The following is an 18,094-nucleotide window of genomic DNA, read 5'->3' on the forward strand; positions in this document are numbered from 1 at the left end:
AATAAGGCATGAGCAGCTGGGCGCCATGATTTAAAGGAGAACTATGAGGGGGGAGTTGCTTTTCACTCACCTCATAGTTCTAGCCATGAACTCGGTGGAAGGATTCCAAGTCCATCCACCCCGCCAGACATGCGCCGCAAATGTCTTATCGAATGGTTCCCAGTGTCTGATCCGCAATCGCACGCCAATCGTATAGAACATGACTGCGCCTTTAAGTCTCCGTAAACGGCAAGCAGCAGCTCGCGATATACTGAGCCTGGGGTGACGGGAGGACGCTAGTTTGTGCCCTCCCCTTACCCTAAGGAGAACTATGGGGAAAAGCCTCAACCCCCATAGTTCTCCTTTAACAAAGCTAAACTTTCGCCAAAAAATACCGTGCACCAGGCAGAGGGTCTTTATATAATTGTTTATAATTATTTATAATTTATTATATTATAATTTTTTAATTTCGTGTTTCAAACTTTATCATACCCGGGATGTCTACTGGACTCTTGTTTGGACAGATTTAGGTGGGTTATTCCTAGGATTTACTAAGAACTACAGGCCTACAATGTAAAACAACGTATTTGCTTGAAAAACAATGTACCGCTTTTGGTACCTAAAATCCTGAATAATCATACCGCCAGGGAGGTTAATAGGGCTTCAAGCGCGACATGGGAAACACATCAATGCTTTCAATGACATGCTTGGGAGATGCCTTCAAGTGTGGTGTTACAGAATGGTATGATTTTCAATGACAGCATCTGGGGTGCTCGGAGGAGCTGGTGGTTTTAGGAAGTCGGAGGAAGAGGCCATTGAGAAGGAAGGGGTACAGGTTACTGCACTCTCACCAACACCAAGGTGCAAGACATGGCACGGCACCACCAGCTCCAGTGAACTGCCCTCTCATACATCCTTCCCAGTTGCCAGAAGATTCACCCAGTGTGCCGTCAAGGATATGTAGCTTTCCTGGCCATGCTTGATGGGCCATGTGTCCTTGGTACGATTTTCACGGACATCATCAGAGACATCGTACTCTGGAATCACATGTTTTGGACGTCCAATTATTTTTTACCTTTCACATTTAGCTTGGCTTAGATGCAGCAGCAGAATCTTAATCTGGTTCATTATCACTTTAAAAAAAGGCTTCTTTGGGTAGTTTTGGCTGCGCCACCTAAAAATGTCATAAAATGTCAAAGAAAAGTGCACAAAATAGATCAAAACTACAACCCCACATTCCCTGAACCCCCATCCTCCATTATTCCAAATATAGACTTCAGGTACGTGTTTGGTAGAAGCATTGGGACAGCACATGAGCACTTTAGTAGTTTGGGAAAGTAAAATGTATCCCTTGAAGCCTGCCCCATTTTCTCTTCATCCTTGCTGCCATCACCCCAAGGAGGCAATAAGCAAAGGTTCCTGCTGGCCTTGAGATAGCAGCAAGTCCTCCTCTTCCTTCTGCTGCTGTGCCTACAGTACCTGGTCTATCAGACCACGTAGTATGCTCCAAGAACATGGGAGGGACCCCGTAACTAATCCTCGCCTTGTCGCAGTTTATTATTTTGGTCCCCTCTTCAAAAGGTGCCAAAATGTTGCACAATTCCTAAAGGGTGAGTGTTTGAAGTGGTAAAAAGAACCCTAGCTCCTCGGAGATTGTCCTCCATACCATATTCTCACAAGTATGCATTGATGGCATGCTGCTGCTGGTGAAGATCTTGCAGCATGGCCATCGTGGAGTTCCATTGCATGGGGGTGTCACAGATGAGGCAAGCAGCTGATGTTGGTGCTGCATTGATGCCAGGAGAGCCTTGGACAGGTATGACCACCTAAAGTAGCCACACACCCTTCTAGCCTGATGAAGGACCTCCTCAAAGCCAGGGTATGTCACGATGAACCACTGCACCTCCAGTTTGAGGGCATGTGCCAGGCAAGGAACCTGTGTGAGTTTCTCAAGGGGAAGGGCATTTGGCAGGTTAGTGGGAGATGGTGCTGGATCAGCCCCCCACCTCCTGGACGGGAATCTGGAGCGCTTCCATCAGCTCTAATCCAGTGGGGCTCCTGTTGCCCCAGCCTGGGATGTTGCATATGCTCTTAGGTGCTAGGGGGGGATACTGATGGTTTTAGGAAGTCGGAGGATGAGGCCATTGAGAAGGAGGGGGGTAGAGGTTACCACACTGTCACCAACATTAAGGTACAGCATCACCAGCTCCAGCGAAGTGCCCTGTCTGATGGACTGAACCGTCACTGGGGCTGCTGGAGGAGCCTGAGGGCCGGCTTCCTTCCTACTGACTACGGACCTAGGGCTGCAGAGATTTATTACGCCGGAGAACTTTGGTTGCTGGGTGTGTTTTCCTGTTTAATATTTTATCTAGAGAGAGAGCTTTTCACAATTTTACTTGATTTGAACCATCCGGGCTTCCATCTTGTTTGGATATCATCTCTGCTAAACATAATTTTGTGAAGGTAGCAGGCTGTCTGGAGGGACCATTGTTTGGGATGATGGGATCGAGCTCTCATCTAATAAAGGACATTCATTAGGTTCAAAGAGTGTCTGTGCTTAAGGAATTCCAATGCGGCACCCGGCTGTCTGGGGGAGGGAACTGTTCAATGTAACACACTGAACTCTTATCTGATTCTGTGAGGTATAAACTCTGTGTGCTTCTCTTCAATAAACCAGTTCTTGGTTTCCACTTCAACATTGGTGTTGTCTGATGTTTGAGGAGTTTGGCTTTCTGTCCGAATGTATTGGTTCCGTCCAATAATTCGGAAGGTTTGGGCTGAGGATACTGGAATTTAGGTTCCTGCTGTGAGGAAGCTGATTTCTGACGGAGGTAACTAGTCGGGGTACCAGGCGGTCCTTTACACCCTGCAGTTGGCAGAAGGTTCACCCAGTGTGCTCTAAAGCAGCGGTTCTCAACCTGTGTAACCTCAGGACCCACATTTGTCCTCGGTCATTACGTCGTAGTGCAATGGAACGCACGGCAGTGTGGGCTGCTGTGCTGGAGCTCCATTCATATGTGCTTTGCTTGCACAGCTCCCATGTGTGCCTGTAGAGTGGCTCGGAAGCAGAATGTGATGTCACTCCAGTCCCGGCACCTCTACAGGACATGCAAGGGAGCTACAGTATAAGCAATCTACATATGGATGGAGCTCCCTCGTGGCCATACCCCTAGCCCACCCCTCCTCAAGTCGACACTTGGCGCCGGGCAGCATATTTTGAATTGCTGCTCGTTGTAAGAATGGACAGTGCTGTGCTAGGGGGGAGGCTGAGTAGCCTCTCACCTAGAAAAGTGGAAGGCATATGGCGACCCACTGAGCAAGGGGTCGCGACCCACTTTTGGGTCACGACCCACCAGTTGAGAACTGAGGCTCTAAAGTATATGTAGCATTCCTGCCCATGCTTGCTGGACTTTGTGTCCTTGGTCATGTGGACCTTGCCGCTGATAGCATGGCCTATGACATGGACGCATTACATTTCACATGCTGTTGTAAGGCCACTACCAAACTCGCAGAAGGAGGCTGCTAAGCCGACAGCTGGCATTGGGGTAATTTGGGGACATTTAATTCTGCCTTGGGAAGAATGCTGCTGCAGACAACCTTTTCTTTGGCCCAGAGATACCCTTTAGGGCACTGGCTGGAGTTCCCTTTTGATAAACAGCCTCTGCGGCTGAGCCTCCTATGATGTTAACTCCCAGCATGCACCAGCACCGCGTGACCGGACCAGAAGTTGCTTGGGAAAGTTGAAAGAAACATAAACTTAAAAACAAACAAAAACGAATAACATGACGTGAGAACAGCTGTGAGCTCAGCGCGTGCCGGGCGGACAAAAGGAAAATAATTTGAGGGCCGAGGCGAGGACAGAAATAGAAGAAGAGCCGAATAACTGGAGGGCGCGAAAATGATTTTCTAGCACAGACAGGCGACCCGCCGAGTCCACCGCAAGTTTGTCTACAGACATATCGACCCGCTGAGAAGTGTGACATCAAACGTTAGCCTCCTTCTCCTGCCTGTGCGTCAAATGTTTTATTTGTGCCCAAAAGCCGTGAAGGAAACACAAAGACCAGACAGAGAAATGAGAACCGGAGGGGAAAGCAGAGAATAAAATCCAGCAAACTGGAGAGAGAAGATCTGAAAGAAGAAACGCCGCTCCAAAGTCTGCGGACGCGGGTGCCGGCCGAATGGAGGTCGCCAAAAGGCAGAGACCCAAAAAATTATGAGCTCAGCATGAGTGAAACTTTATTGTTCCAGACAAAGAATATAGAAGGTCCATCCAAATATAAATGTATAATAATAGTGTGTGACTGTGGGGGAGGGGACATTGGAGTGTAAGCTCCTCAGTACAGAGACTGGTGTGACGGGCTCAGTGTTCTCTGTACAGCACTGCGGTATATGTCAGAGCCATATACATGTATAATAATAGTGTGTGACTGTGGGGGAGGGGACATTGGAGTGTAAGCTCCTCAGTACAGAGACTGGTGTGACGGGCTCAGTGTTCTCTGTACAGCACTGCGGTATATGTCAGAGCCATATACATGTATAATAATAGTGTGTGACTGTGGGGGAGGGGACATTGGAGTGTAAGCTCCTCAGTACAGAGACTGGTGTGACGGGCTCAGTGTTCTCTGTACAGCACTGCGGTATATGTCAGAGCCATATACATGTATAATAATAGTGTGTGACTGTGGGGGAGGGGACATTGGAGTGTAAGCTCCTCAGTACAGAGACTGGTGTGACGGGCTCAGTGTTCTCTGTACAGCACTGCGGTATATGTCAGAGCCATATACATGTATAATAATAGTGTGTGACTGTGGGGGAGGGGACATTGGAGTGTAAGCTCCTCAGTACAGAGACTGGTGTGACGGGCTCAGTGTTCTCTGTACAGCACTGCGGTATATGTCAGAGCCATATACATGTATAATAATAGTGTGTGACTGTGGGGGAGGGGACATTGGAGTGTAAGCTCCTCAGTACAGAGACTGGTGTGACGGGCTCAGTGTTCTCTGTACAGCACTGCGGTATATGTCAGAGCCATATACATGTATAATAATAGTGTGTGACTGTGGGGGAGGGGACATTGGAGTGTAAGCTCCTCAGTACAGAGACTGGTGTGACGGGCTCAGTGTTCTCTGTACAGCACTGCGGTATATGTCAGAGCCATATACATGTATAATAATAGTGTGTGACTGTGGGGGAGGGGACATTGGAGTGTAAGCTCCTCAGTACAGAGACTGGTGTGACGGGCTCAGTGTTCTCTGTACAGCACTGCGGTATATGTCAGAGCCATATACATGTATAATAATAGTGTGTGACTGTGGGGGAGGGGACATTGGAGTGTAAGCTCCTCAGTACAGAGACTGGTGTGACGGGCTCAGTGTTCTCTGTACAGCACTGCGGTATATGTCAGAGCCATATACATGTATAATAATAGTGTGTGACTGTGGGGGAGGGGACATTGGAGTGTAAGCTCCTCAGTACAGAGACTGGTGTGACGGGCTCAGTGTTCTCTGTACAGCACTGCGGTATATGTCAGAGCCATATACATGTATAATAATAGTGTGTGACTGTGGGGGAGGGGACATTGGAGTGTAAGCTCCTCAGTACAGAGACTGGTGTGACGGGCTCAGTGTTCTCTGTACAGCACTGCGGTATATGTCAGAGCTATTCTACCATTTCCGGAGCAGCGGTGGCTCTACATGATTGGAACATCTCCAACACATTTGAGCTGCGGTACTTCATGTGACAAGAAGTGACATTAGTATGATCAGGTGAAAATAAGATTTCGGAGCACCTCGGGATAAGCTCGGCAGACGGGAGACGTGTCTCCTCAGGATGCCGGCGCTTGGAACGCTCATCTTGTCATGAAGGGTGACACGGCTCAGACAGACCTCATTATAGGGACTAATGTGAAGCGTGCTCCGCGGCCTCATTACGATGGATATGGAGGGAATTATATTGTTTCCTGTCACCTTCTCAGAATCTTTGTATATAAAGATCATCTTATTAACACTCAACTAAGGTGGAGAAAAGTTAGAAGAAGATACAAAGTCATCCCAGGGGCTCCTATCCCCCCCACACACACACTTCCTGAGATGGAAGAGAGGGACGCCTTCCTGCGCCAAGGATATACGCCAAACGCTCGTGCTTTCCACCCCATTATCACACCGCTATCATTCCACCGATATAACCACTCATACCAAACGTTCTCATCTTCATGTATCTTCTCACCTTCAACAGAAAACTAAACTACAAAACTGCAAACTACTCAAAATAAACCTTTTCTAGAGACACATGGAGGCTAAAATTGCTGACATCCTGTATAGAAATGCTAGTTTCCCGATTGTCCTATCGATCCTCTGGCTTCAGTACTTCGAGTCACTGCCCCAGAACACACTGCAGATAAGGAAGTCTGTTTTCAATGATGTCCCCAATCTTTAATATCTCTGAGTCATGGAGTGAAAGAGAAGTGAAGCTCATCGGCATGACAACCAGCAAAATAGCTAGCACCAAAGGAGGTCAGAGATGGCAGCACTCCTTTTCTTTTATGACAGGGTTACTTTATATTATACATATTCATATAGGGGACCTAAAGATGGACAGAGGGATCTGGGTGCAGAGGAAGGACAATGGTGGGTGATAGAGAGGCAGAGGAGGAACCATGGGGACAATAGAGGGACAAAGGGATCTGGGTACAGAGGAGGGACAATGATGGGTGATGGAGGGAGAGAGGGATCTGGGTACACAGGAGGGACAATGATGGGTGATGGAGGGAGAGAGGGATCTGGGTGCAGAGGAGGGGCAATGGTGGGTGATGGAGGGAGAGAGGGATCTGGGTACAGAGGAGGGGCAATGGTGGGTGATGGAGGGAGAGAGGGATCTGGGTGCAGAGGAGGGACAATGGTGGGTGATGGAGGGAGAGAGGGATCTGGGTGCAGAGGGGGGACAATGATGGGTGATGTAGGGAGAGAGGGATCTGGGTACAGAGGAGGGGCAATGGTGGGTGATGGAGGGAAGGGAGGGATCTGGGTGCAGAGGGGGGACAATGATGGGTGATGGAGGGAAGGGAGGGATCTGGGTGCAGAGGGGGGACAATGATGGGTGATGGAGGGAAGGGAGGGATCTGGGTGCAGAGGGGGGACAATGATGGGTGATGGAGGGAAGGGAGGGATCTGGGTGCAGAGGGGGGACAATGATGGGTGATGGAGGGAAGGGAGGGATCTGGGTGCAGAGGGGGGACAATGATGGGTGATGGAGGGAAGGGAGGGATCTGGGTGCAGAGGGGGGACAATGATGGGTGATGGAGGGAAGGGAGGGATCTGGGTGCAGAGGGGGGACAATGATGGGTGATGGAGGGAAGGGAGGGATCTGGGTGCAGAGGGGGGACAATGATGGGTGATGGAGGGAAGGGAGGGATCTGGGTGCAGAGGGGGGACAATGATGGGTGATGGAGGGAAGGGAGGGATCTGGGTGCAGAGGGGGGACAATGATGGGTGATGGAGGGAAGGGAGGGATCTGGGTGCAGAGGGGGGACAATGATGGGTGATGGAGGGAAGGGAGGGATCTGGGTGCAGAGGGGGGACAATGATGGGTGATGGAGGGAAGGGAGGGATCTGGGTGCAGAGGGGGGACAATGATGGGTGATGGAGGGAAGGGAGGGATCTGGGTGCAGAGGGGGGACAATGATGGGTGATGGAGGGAAGGGAGGGATCTGGGTGCAGAGGGGGGACAATGATGGGTGATGGAGGGAAGGGAGGGATCTGGGTGCAGAGGAGGGACAATGGTGGGTGATGGAGGGAGAGAGGGAGTTGGGGTGAGAGCAGAATGAGGTAACAGCTGTTCATTTGTAAAATAAAGGAAAGTGAGATATTACTGTACCTGAGTTTTCCTTCTTGAGGCAGCTCATGGTAGGGATCATCGCACACCAACCGACCCTCCGAGTCCAGCAGGTAAATGAAGGCATTGTCCTGAAACCAGAACAGAGCAGACGCTGAGCATCTTTACACCTGAGTATATACCACAGGGACAACGTCTCATGGTCACATGGTATTATAACACAAGTTAGGTAGGGAAGCTCTTTCAGCTAATCCTAATGCTGCTCATACCCCTTACCCTGAACCTAACACCAGACCTAGCCCCTTGTTTATAAATAAAGCCATGGAGTCACCCTATCACAACTGCCGTAGTGATCACATGACTTTGTTTATAAACAAAGGATTAGGCTTAGAGTTAACATTCCCATTAGGGTTGGGGTTAGTTTTAAGGTCGGTTATGTTTATGAATGAAGTCACAGATCACCGTGACGAGGCTTCATCAGATAACGAATCCCTGAGATTTTTTTCAAGCCAAGTTCTCCTCTGTGGTCTGTATGGAGAATTTTTAGGCTGCTTTGGACAAAATTTAGATTTCGCTACGCTCATCAGGGCAGCCATCAGTTGGGGTACGGCCGATACTCATGTAAGGGGCCCGGGCAGCCTGGGGGGATCCGCCTGGGTCCCTTACTTGACTATCAGCCGACGGTGAAGGGCGAGGAGGCGGAGACCTGGCCCTAGCAGCACAGGGCACCAGCATTGCCGCTCCAGCGGCTTTGAGACAAGCTAGGACCCCATCAGCGACGCTGCTCGTCTGATTTTCAGACTGGCCGGCCTAAAGCCGTGTAAGGGGCCCCAAAATTTCTGATGGCTGCCCTGACGCTCATCCTGATTCATGGTAAATGGGTAAATATGGTCAATAAAATAAAGCTCTGCTGTGTCATAGGGGACAATCTCTCCCTCCTGTACCCGGGTCCTGACCCTTCACAGGATCTGTGCCCCCCTGATCTGGACGAGGTCGCTCGGGTCACCTCGCTCTCCTCTAATTAATACTCGAGTTGTATATTGGCAGCATTGATCTGTTACAATGTTACCGACCAATGTTTCTTCTATAATCCTCACTGCGCTCCACGCTCCTGAAATATCCTTTCCCGTTTTAGAAACAGTCGCCATGGTAACATGACAATTCCCCCGTACCTCCAACACCCCAATTATGAGTAAAGCGTCTGCGTTTTCCCCACCTCTCGGGACCCTTCCTCCTCCCTCCGCGTCACTCCGGCCCGATGGGTGACGTACACGCGGATCTATAGGGTGAGGGCCGAGTCAGAGGGGGATTCAAGAAAATGCAATTTATCTACAACCTCCGACCAACAGGATGGAGGAGACATTTATAAAAAAAAAACGTCTTCTTGTTCGCAGTGGTTAATCAGTCGTTTTTTTATCGTAAACACAATTTAGGGACAGATTTATTTTTTGAGCGCATTTTGCGTTATAACGTGGCGCCTATGACAATATCTGTGTTTGAAAAGTGTTCCTCGCCGCTTCTGAGAAAGTTCTGAAGTTGCAATTAGTACTCAGGGCTCGCGGCTGCAGCGCAATGAGGCTGGGTTCACACCTAGGCGGATTGAATATGCACGTTTTTCGCGCGTTTTTTTAACCGCGATTCGCGGTTAAAAAAAAACGCGCGAAAAACGCGTGTTTCCGAGGGATAGTTGGCTGTATCCCAATGGAACCGCCCGACCAAAACGCCCCAAAGAAGTACATGTACTTCTTTGGGCGTAGGGCGGTTTCCCGCACGTTCGTAATCGCGGAAAACCGCCCAGATGGGAACCATGCACATTGAAAATAATGGCATTTCCCTGTTTGAGCGTTTTTCCGCGAGTAGGAAAGCGCGGAAAAACGCCTAGGTGTGAACCCAGCTTAAGGAAAAGAGGTGGGCAGGTGCCATTTGGCCGCACGACCACGTGAAAGTACAACTGTCCCCTAGGTTGCAAAACAGACCCTAAGCTAACATATTGACACATAAAACACACATGAAAACTGCTGACCTGCGATACAATTGCGTTAATAAAAGTATCTTAATGTATCAATCTTTCACAAGCTCCATCATTGAAAACATATACTCTATGGCAGGGGTAGGAAAATTCTGGCCCCACAAATCCCATTCTGTATCTGCCTATGCAATGAGTCTTGCAATGCCTTATGGGATCTGTAGTTGCACCTCACCTGGAGGGGCCGGAGTTAGCCTACCCCTGCTCTATGGGGTCTATTAACAAACAATTCACCCTGCGAATCTCAATGAACGTTCCTTCTGTGCGAATAGAGGCAAAACAACAAACAAACATTCTTGGTATCTTATCTTTTCAGGTTGAATGTAATATCAGAAAATTACCACATTATGACCACTAGATGGAGCTGAGGAGCATAGGTAATAAGTACATACACTATATTGCCTAAAGTATTGGGACGCCTTTACATGCACATAATGGCATCCCAGTCTTAGTCCGTAGGGTTCAGTATTGGGTTGGCTCTGCCCTTTGCCGCTATGACAGCTCCGCCTCTTCTGGTAAGGCGTCCAGAAGGTTTAGGAGGGTGTCTATGGGAATGTTGGACCATTTGTGAGGTCAGGTACTGATGTTGGGGGAGGGGCTCGCAGTCTCCGCTCTAATTCATCCCAAAGGTGTTCTATGGGGTTGAGGTCAGGACTCTGTGCGGCCAGTCACGTTCCTCCCCCCCAAACTCCTCCATCCGTGTCTTTATGGACCTTGCTTTGTGCACTGGTGCGCAGTCATGTTGGAACAGGAAGGGGCCGTCCCCAAACTCCTCCCACAAAGTTGGGGGCATGAAATTGTCCAAAATGTCTTGGTGTGCTGATGCCTTAAGGTCTCTTTCACACCTAGGCGTATTGCATATGCGCGTCTGTCGCGCTACCGTGATTCGCGGTAAAAAAATTGCGCAACCGTCGCGCGTTTCCGAAGGCTACTTGGCTGTATCCCAATGGAAACGCGCAACAAAACGGCCCAAAGTAGTACCTGTACCTTTTCAGGCATGGGCCGTTTTGTAGCGGGTTAGGAACGGGCGGAAGTACGCCAAGGTGGGAACGAGACCATTGAATACTATGGGATTTATATTTTTGAGCGTTTTGTAGAGCGTTCGTCGAGCGTAGAACGCGCTACAAAACGTTCAGGTGTGAACGAGGGCTAAGAGTTCCCTCACTGGAACTAAGGGGCGGAGCCCAACCCCTGAAAAACAACCCCTCCCTCCATAATCCCCCCTCCCCCAAACTGTACACTTGGCACAATGCAGTCAGGCAAGTACCGTTCCCCCGGCAACCGCCAAACCCAGACACGCCCATCGGATTGCCAGACAGAGAAGCGTGATTGGTCCCTCCAGAGACCACGCCTCCACTTCTCTAGAGTCCAGTGACGGCGCGCTTTACACCGCGGCATCCCACGCTTTGCATTGCACTTGGTTATGTGCGGCTTGGATGCAGCTACTCGGCCATGGAAACCCATTCCATGAAGCTCTCTACGCACTGTTGTTGTGCCAATCTGAAGGCCACACGGAGTTTGGAGGTCTGTAGCTATTGACTCTGCAGACAGCTGGCGACTTCTGCGCACTGTGCGCTTCAGCATGCGCTGACCCCGCTCTGTCATGTGACGTCGCCAACCACTTCCTGGCTGAGTTGCTGTTGTTCCCAGTTGCTTCCACTTTGTTATAATCCCAGTAACAGGTGACCGCGGAAAATTTAGTAGCCGGGAAATGTCACAGAACACCTGAATTCAATGATTTGGAGGGGGAGGGGCCCAATACTTTTGGCAATATAGTGTATTTCCTGTGCTCCTCAGCTCCCCCCCGTGGCCATAATGCAGTATTACATTACATTCAACCTGAAAAAGAACATTGTTTTTTTTTGGCTTCTACTCACACAGAAAGAGCGTTTGCAAAGATCTGCAGGATGCATGGCTCTGTGAATTGTCTATAGGCAGAACCCTGCCGGTCTTTATACACAGATGGGGGAGTTTTGTCAGGTAAACTGGTGACTAAATCAGGCTGACGTTCACTTTGCGAAGTCTGTGTACAGTTTTGCAACCGCCGGCGCCTGCAATAACAGCCAACGCAGAGCCTTGCACAGGACAGAAATACCGCTGAAGACGAGACAGATTTTTATTCCAAAAGATGAAGCTGCACTGCTGACAGTACTCGACCTTTCAGTTACTAGAGAGCGCTCAAAGTAACTGCGACGGATGGTGCCGTGCCAGGGCCAGGAGAGGATGCGAAGTCACCGGCACTACTGAGCAATGCGTGTCACATATTATAAAAGAATAACAATGTCTCCGGTTCCCTTCCAGAGAGACAATAAGCCAATACACCTAGGATACATATATACCCAAATGTGACCCATACCAACCCAAATGAGGACAGATGCCGTGGGCAAGGGGGGATTGGACACCCCCCCCCTCCCCCGCCTTACCTATGGGCCTTAATAATGGTCAGAGCAGATTTTATTCTGTTGCAGTACAAAATTAGAGCAGCAGACGGCGTTAATGTGTTATGTTAATAACAGTTTTAATTAGGGATGCGCCGATACCGTTTTTTCGGTATCAGGTACGAGTACTGATATTTATATTTCGGTACTCACCGATACCGAGTACCGATACTTCTGGTAGCATAGAGCCGGCTTCCCAAGAAGCCGGGCGGTGGGTAATGACAGACATGCCACCTGGCTCCCTGGGAAGCCGACTCCATTCTGTTTGGCCGGCTCCTTGCTGATTGGCCGGGAAGCCAGCTTCCCAGCCAATCGGCATCGAACAGATCTGATAATATGGTGACACAACCTCCACCCTGCAGACACCTCATTCCCCTCGCATAGATCCTCAGCAGCATCCATTACCGTACCACAGATGTCCCTCGGGCAGCTGGGCAGACGCCGCTCTCCAAGCTCTCCCGGATCTGCCCGCGTCTCCTGTGTGTACAGCGCCTGCGTGATCGGCCCTCAGCCTGCTACTGCACATGCGCAGACTGCCCGGTGCTCTCATTCAGACATCAAGCAGGCGGTGCTGGCGCTGTGCACACAGGAGACGTGGGCAGATCCAGGAGAGCTTGGAGAGCGGTGTCTGCCCAGCTGGCCCGAGGGACTGGTATGGTAATGACTGCCAGGCCCGGCTCTACCGCAAGGCAAGTCAGGCGGCCGCCTTACGGCGCTGCAGGGTGAGGGCGGAAATAACAGGGCATTTCGAAAAGTACTTGCACATGTCAAAATGCCCCGATGTTTGCGCCAGAGGATGCCGACACGCGCGGCACCTCAGGCAGTCACCGGCCAGCTAAATTAGGACCCCACTTGGAGCTCCTCCCACCGGACCAGCGCTGACTCGCCGCTGCTCTCCCGTACCGAAGGTAAGTGGAAAAAAAACAAAACATAGCGCAAACATCGGGGCATTTTAACAAGTACTTGTCAAAATGCCCTGTTTTTACAGGGGGTCGGGGGAGGGGGAGTGCAAAAATGCAACTTGCCTGTGTAGGCACGAATCCTAGCACCGGCCCTGATGACTGCTGCTGAGGATCAAAATCTCCCTCTGACTGGAAGTTCCAGTATCGGCAAAGGTATCGGAGCATTTGGGCGAGTACGAGTACTCCCCCAAATACTCAGTATCGGCACCGATACCAACACTAGTATCGGTGCATCCCTAGTTTTAATAAGTATAATACATTGGTCACATTCACTGTCTGACTGCTCCTGGATAGCTGCCTTGCTATGCTGTTTATTAACGACATCGGGGACGGAGTAAACAGCGATATCTCAGTGTTTGCTGACGATACCAAAATTGGGAGGGTAATAGAAACAAACCAAGATAGTGTAACATTACAAGAGGACCTGGATAGAATAGGGGGAGGGGCAAGTTTATGGCAGATGAGGTTTAATGTTGATAAATGCAAGGTTATGCACTTTGGGTTAAAAGACAAGCAAATGGGTTACACAATAAGCCCTTGGTGCTGAAATACGAAAAATATTCCAAAAAACAATCCTAAAATGGGCTGTGAGTTATTGGGGGTCCGCGTTCCTTTATTTATATGCAAAGGGGATAGGAAATTATTTGGGCTTTTCAGAACAGCCGCGATGAACAAAAAATGTGTCAGTCATCAACACAAGCAAATACATTGTTTCTTTGTATTCCATCACTGTACAGAAGAGACATTTAAAAGGAGAACTATGAGGTCAGTGTTTTTCCCCATAGTTCTCCTCAGGGTCACGGGATGACATATACTAGCGTCCTCCCGTCACCCAAAGCTCAGTATATCGCGGGCTACAGCTCGCGGTATACTGTGACAGCCGCAGCCGGGACGGATCCCGACATTACTGTGGAGATCCACCCATCTGCGTGAGCGACAGCTGGCTCTGCCTATCTGGAGGCAGAGCCAGCTGTACCCGCCCCCTCCCCGGTCTGTTTCCGCCAGTCAGCGCTGGAGGATCGGAGCGGGGAGGGGGGGGGCATTCCTGCAGGGAGCCCTGAGTGACAGTCACAGCTCTCTGCAGGGAGATGATCGAGAAGTGAGCGAGCGACGGTATGTGCTCGCTCACTTCCCGCTCTGTAACAGCTCTCTGCAGGGAGATGATCGAGAAGTGAGCGAGCGACGGTATGTGCTCGCTCACTTCCCGATCTATTGAGCCGACGTGTGACAGTTTGTGTCACACGTCGGCTCGAATTATGAGGATGAGTGAAAATCACTCCCCTCCCCCCTCATAATTCTCCTTTTAAACTTTCAAAAATAAATACAAAGCCCCTGTTCATACATTCCATATGTATCACATAGACTGGGGGGAATTTATCAAAACTGGAGCAGACAAAATATGGAGCAGCAGTGCACGGCGACCAATCGGCTTCTCTCTTCAGCTTGTTCAGTTAAGATTTGAAAAAAAAAAAGAGAGAAGCTGATTGGTTGCCCTGGGCAGCTGCTCCAGATTTTGTCTGCTCCAGTTTTGATAAATTCCCCTCAGTGTATATACTCTAAATAAAGATGAAGGGATATTCATAGATCACAATAATGGCTCGCATCCCGCTTGCTTCATAGTATATCATCATGAAGATTTACTAATAAGTGATCTTACACGACGGCCTGTACTTCTCTAAAACATCATGTGAAAATAAATGTGCTGCGAAATTCAACCCCCGATACAAAAAATATATCAATTCAGTGAAATAACGCCGCTCTTCACAACAAATATAGAATAATCCCAGTATTAGAAGATATTCAAACCGCCTTTAGTGAAGATAAATAATAATATGTATGACCATCAAATCATCATCAATGTATAAGAATCAGACCCCTCCCACTCAGGAATCAGATCCCTCCCACTCAGGAATCAGATCCCTCCCACTCAGGAATCAGATCCTTCCCACTCAGGAATCAGATCCCTCCCATTCAGGAGTCAGACCCCTCCCATTCAGAAATCAGATCCCTCCCATTCAGGAATCAGATCCATCCCATTCAGGAATCAGATCCCTCCCATTAAGGAATCAGACCCCTCCCATTCAGGAGTCAGGCCCCTGCCATTCAGGAATCAGATCCCTCCCATTCAGGAGTCAGACCCCTCCCATTCAGGAGTCAGACCTCTCCCATTCAGGAATCAGATCCCTCCCATTCAGAAATTAGATCCCTCCCATTCAGAAATTAGATCACTCCCATTCAGAAATTAGATCCCTCCCTTTCAGAAATCAGATGCCTCCCATTCAGGAATCAGACCCCTCCCATTCAGGAATCAGACCCCTCCCATTCAGGAGTCAGACCCCTCCCATTCAGGAGTCAGACCCCTCCCATTCAGGAGTCAGAACCCCCCCCATTCAGGAGTCAGATCTGGCTGCCACTGAGTGGAGACGACCGGACTGTGTACAGAATATAAACTGACCAACTGTTATCCTGTGCTCATCTCCTCATCCTTATTATACATTTATATAGCTCTGACATATACCGGAGACTGCGGTAAGTCTCGGGTGGTCCCGCCTCCTCCATGACACACACTTGATCCCAATTTCATGCTCGATAAAGCCGCTCTGGAATTGAGCCGTGTCACTGATAATAACACTTCGCAGGTTTTCTGGTCGTTGTCTTTTCCCGCTGGGTTTGGGATAAGCAGAACCAGTGAGCACCAATTAGACCCGAATCCCCTGGCAGGAGAGGAGGGAATGGCAGCGGATGGCGGGATAGCGAGCCGACAGCAGATGTGACGGTTCATAAACTTTATCCTCCGGCCGTATGTTCTGCATATCCGGGAATTGGATGGAGATGGGAAAATAAACGCTGAAAAATGTGTGAAATCGTCTTACTCTGGGCCGGGGGCGGTACGGCAGTGAGTGGCGGTGTATGGGAGTCAATGGTGGAGAACAGCCATAAATGGTGGTGAATGATAGTGTATGGCAATTACTGGGGGTGTATAATAATAATGGTGGTATATGGTGGTGTATAGAGGTTACGGTGGTGACTGGTGGTGTATGGTGGTGACTGGTGGTGTACGGTGGTGACTGGTGTGTACGGTGGTGACTGGTGGTATATGGAGGTGTATGGCAGCAAAGTATGGCAATGCATGGTGGTGGATAGCGGTGAATGGTAGTAAATGGCAGTGAATAGTGATGCATTTTGATGCATAAAGGTGTATGGCAGTGTACGGTGGTGACTGGTGGTGTACGGTGGTGCCATTCAATTCTACGGCATCACAATACATCATACTACATGTTAAAACTGTGTCCCTGTAGCGTGTCCCTGTACTGTGTCCCTTTACCATGTCCCTGTACCGTGTCCCTTTACTATGTCCCTGTACCGTGTCCCCTGTACCGTGTCCCCTGTACCGTGTCCCCTGTACCGTGTCCCCTGTACCGTGTCCCCTGTACCGTGTCCCTGTACCGTGTCCCTGTACCGTGTCCCTTTACCATGTCCCCTGTACCGTGTCCCCTGTACTGTGTCCCTGTACCATGTTCTTGTACTGTGTCCTTGTACCATGTTCTTGTACCGTGTCCCCTGTACTGTGTCCCCTGTACTGTGTCCCTCTACCATGTTCTTGTACCATGTTCTTGTACCATGTCCCTTTACCGTGTCCCTGTACCGTGTCCCTTTACCGTGTCCCTGTACCGTGTCCCTTTACCGTGTCCCCTGTACCGTGTCCCCTGTACTGTGTCCCCTGTACCATGTTCTTGTACTGTGTCCTTGTACCATGTTCTTGTACTGTGTCCCCTGTACTGTGTCCCTCTACCATGTTCTTGTACCATGTCCCTTTACCGTGTCCCTGTACTATGTCCCTGTACCTTGCCCCTGTACCTTGTACTGTGTCCTTGTACCATGTCCTTGCACTGTGTCCTTTTTCCATGTCCCTGTACCGTGTCCCTGTACCATGTCCTTGTACTATGTCCCTTAACTGTGTCCCTCTACCATGTCCCTGTACTGTGTCCCGTGGTAACGTGGGATCGATGGGAGGGACCCCTGAGTGCAGCGAGGGAACCAGGTATCATCCATTGTGGGAGTCTGTGATGATTTATTACCAGTACAGCGGATGTCCTCGGTGACTGAGAGGAGAATCTTCCTTCCAGGGGACCCGTGTGTACGTCAAAGAGAACAGGCACCACAAACACCTGACCCGGGGTCTAACCCTTCCCTCCTCTACCCAGAGAAAGAAAACCTTCCCACTTGACAGCTCATCAGAATGTGACATATATATAATGATATCAATGACGGACGTTTCTTGCTGAGCCGGCAGAAGGCTAATTGCTCACTTCGCGTGAATGTGCGCGGTGAAAGATTCATGAGGACGACGCGTCTTCTGGGCAATGTTGGAGAGGGAATCCCGGGCCGGAGATAAGTGCTGAGATGGTGAGATGAACCCAACACATCGTCGTCGGCCCTACAGCTTTCCACATGGCCGGGCCCATCTCCGGGGCTCCCGGGAGCCTCAGCGGGAGGTGGAGGAACTTCTGTCAAACACAAAACCAGCGACTTCGGCGTCCCAGATTAAATGACTGCCGTGCCCCAGATTCCCGACTACAACACAGCTTGATGATGCTCCAGCCCCCGCGGGAACCGCAGAGCAAAGTGTTCCAAGGTGTGCGAGACTGCACGCGGGTTTTACATTCACCCGATTACAGAGTCACCCAACCCAAAACATCATTCAGTGTTATGCCCAGTGCTGTGCCCATTATGAGGGGCCCCCACCATCCCTGTGCTGAGTTCCCGGGTCTGTACACCCGCTGTGCCCATTATGAGGGGCCCCCACCATCCCTGTGCTGAGTTCCCGGGTCTGTACACCCGCTGTGCCCATTATGAGG

The 18,094-nt window shown here is 50.0% G+C and overlaps 1 protein-coding gene across 1 annotated transcript in view; it reads right to left on the reverse strand.

Annotated features, from left to right (window-relative positions):
• Positions 1-18,094, reverse strand: part of LOC108794906 (cGMP-dependent 3',5'-cyclic phosphodiesterase-like) — a gene marked incomplete at its 3' end in the record, with an annotated part of 167,647 nt that overhangs the window by 136,462 nt on the left and 13,091 nt on the right. Inside the window, exon 3 of the mRNA XM_018566048.1 lies at positions 7,852-7,940. Coding sequence (XP_018421550.1) covers positions 7,852-7,940 — 89 coding nt within the window. The remainder of the gene's footprint in view (positions 1-7,851; positions 7,941-18,094) is intronic.

Source organism: Nanorana parkeri, unplaced genomic scaffold, assembly GCF_000935625.1.
Source record: "Nanorana parkeri isolate BGI_ZX_2015 unplaced genomic scaffold, ASM93562v1 scaffold911, whole genome shotgun sequence".
In the NCBI taxonomy this organism is placed as follows: Eukaryota; Metazoa; Chordata; class Amphibia; order Anura; family Dicroglossidae; genus Nanorana; species Nanorana parkeri.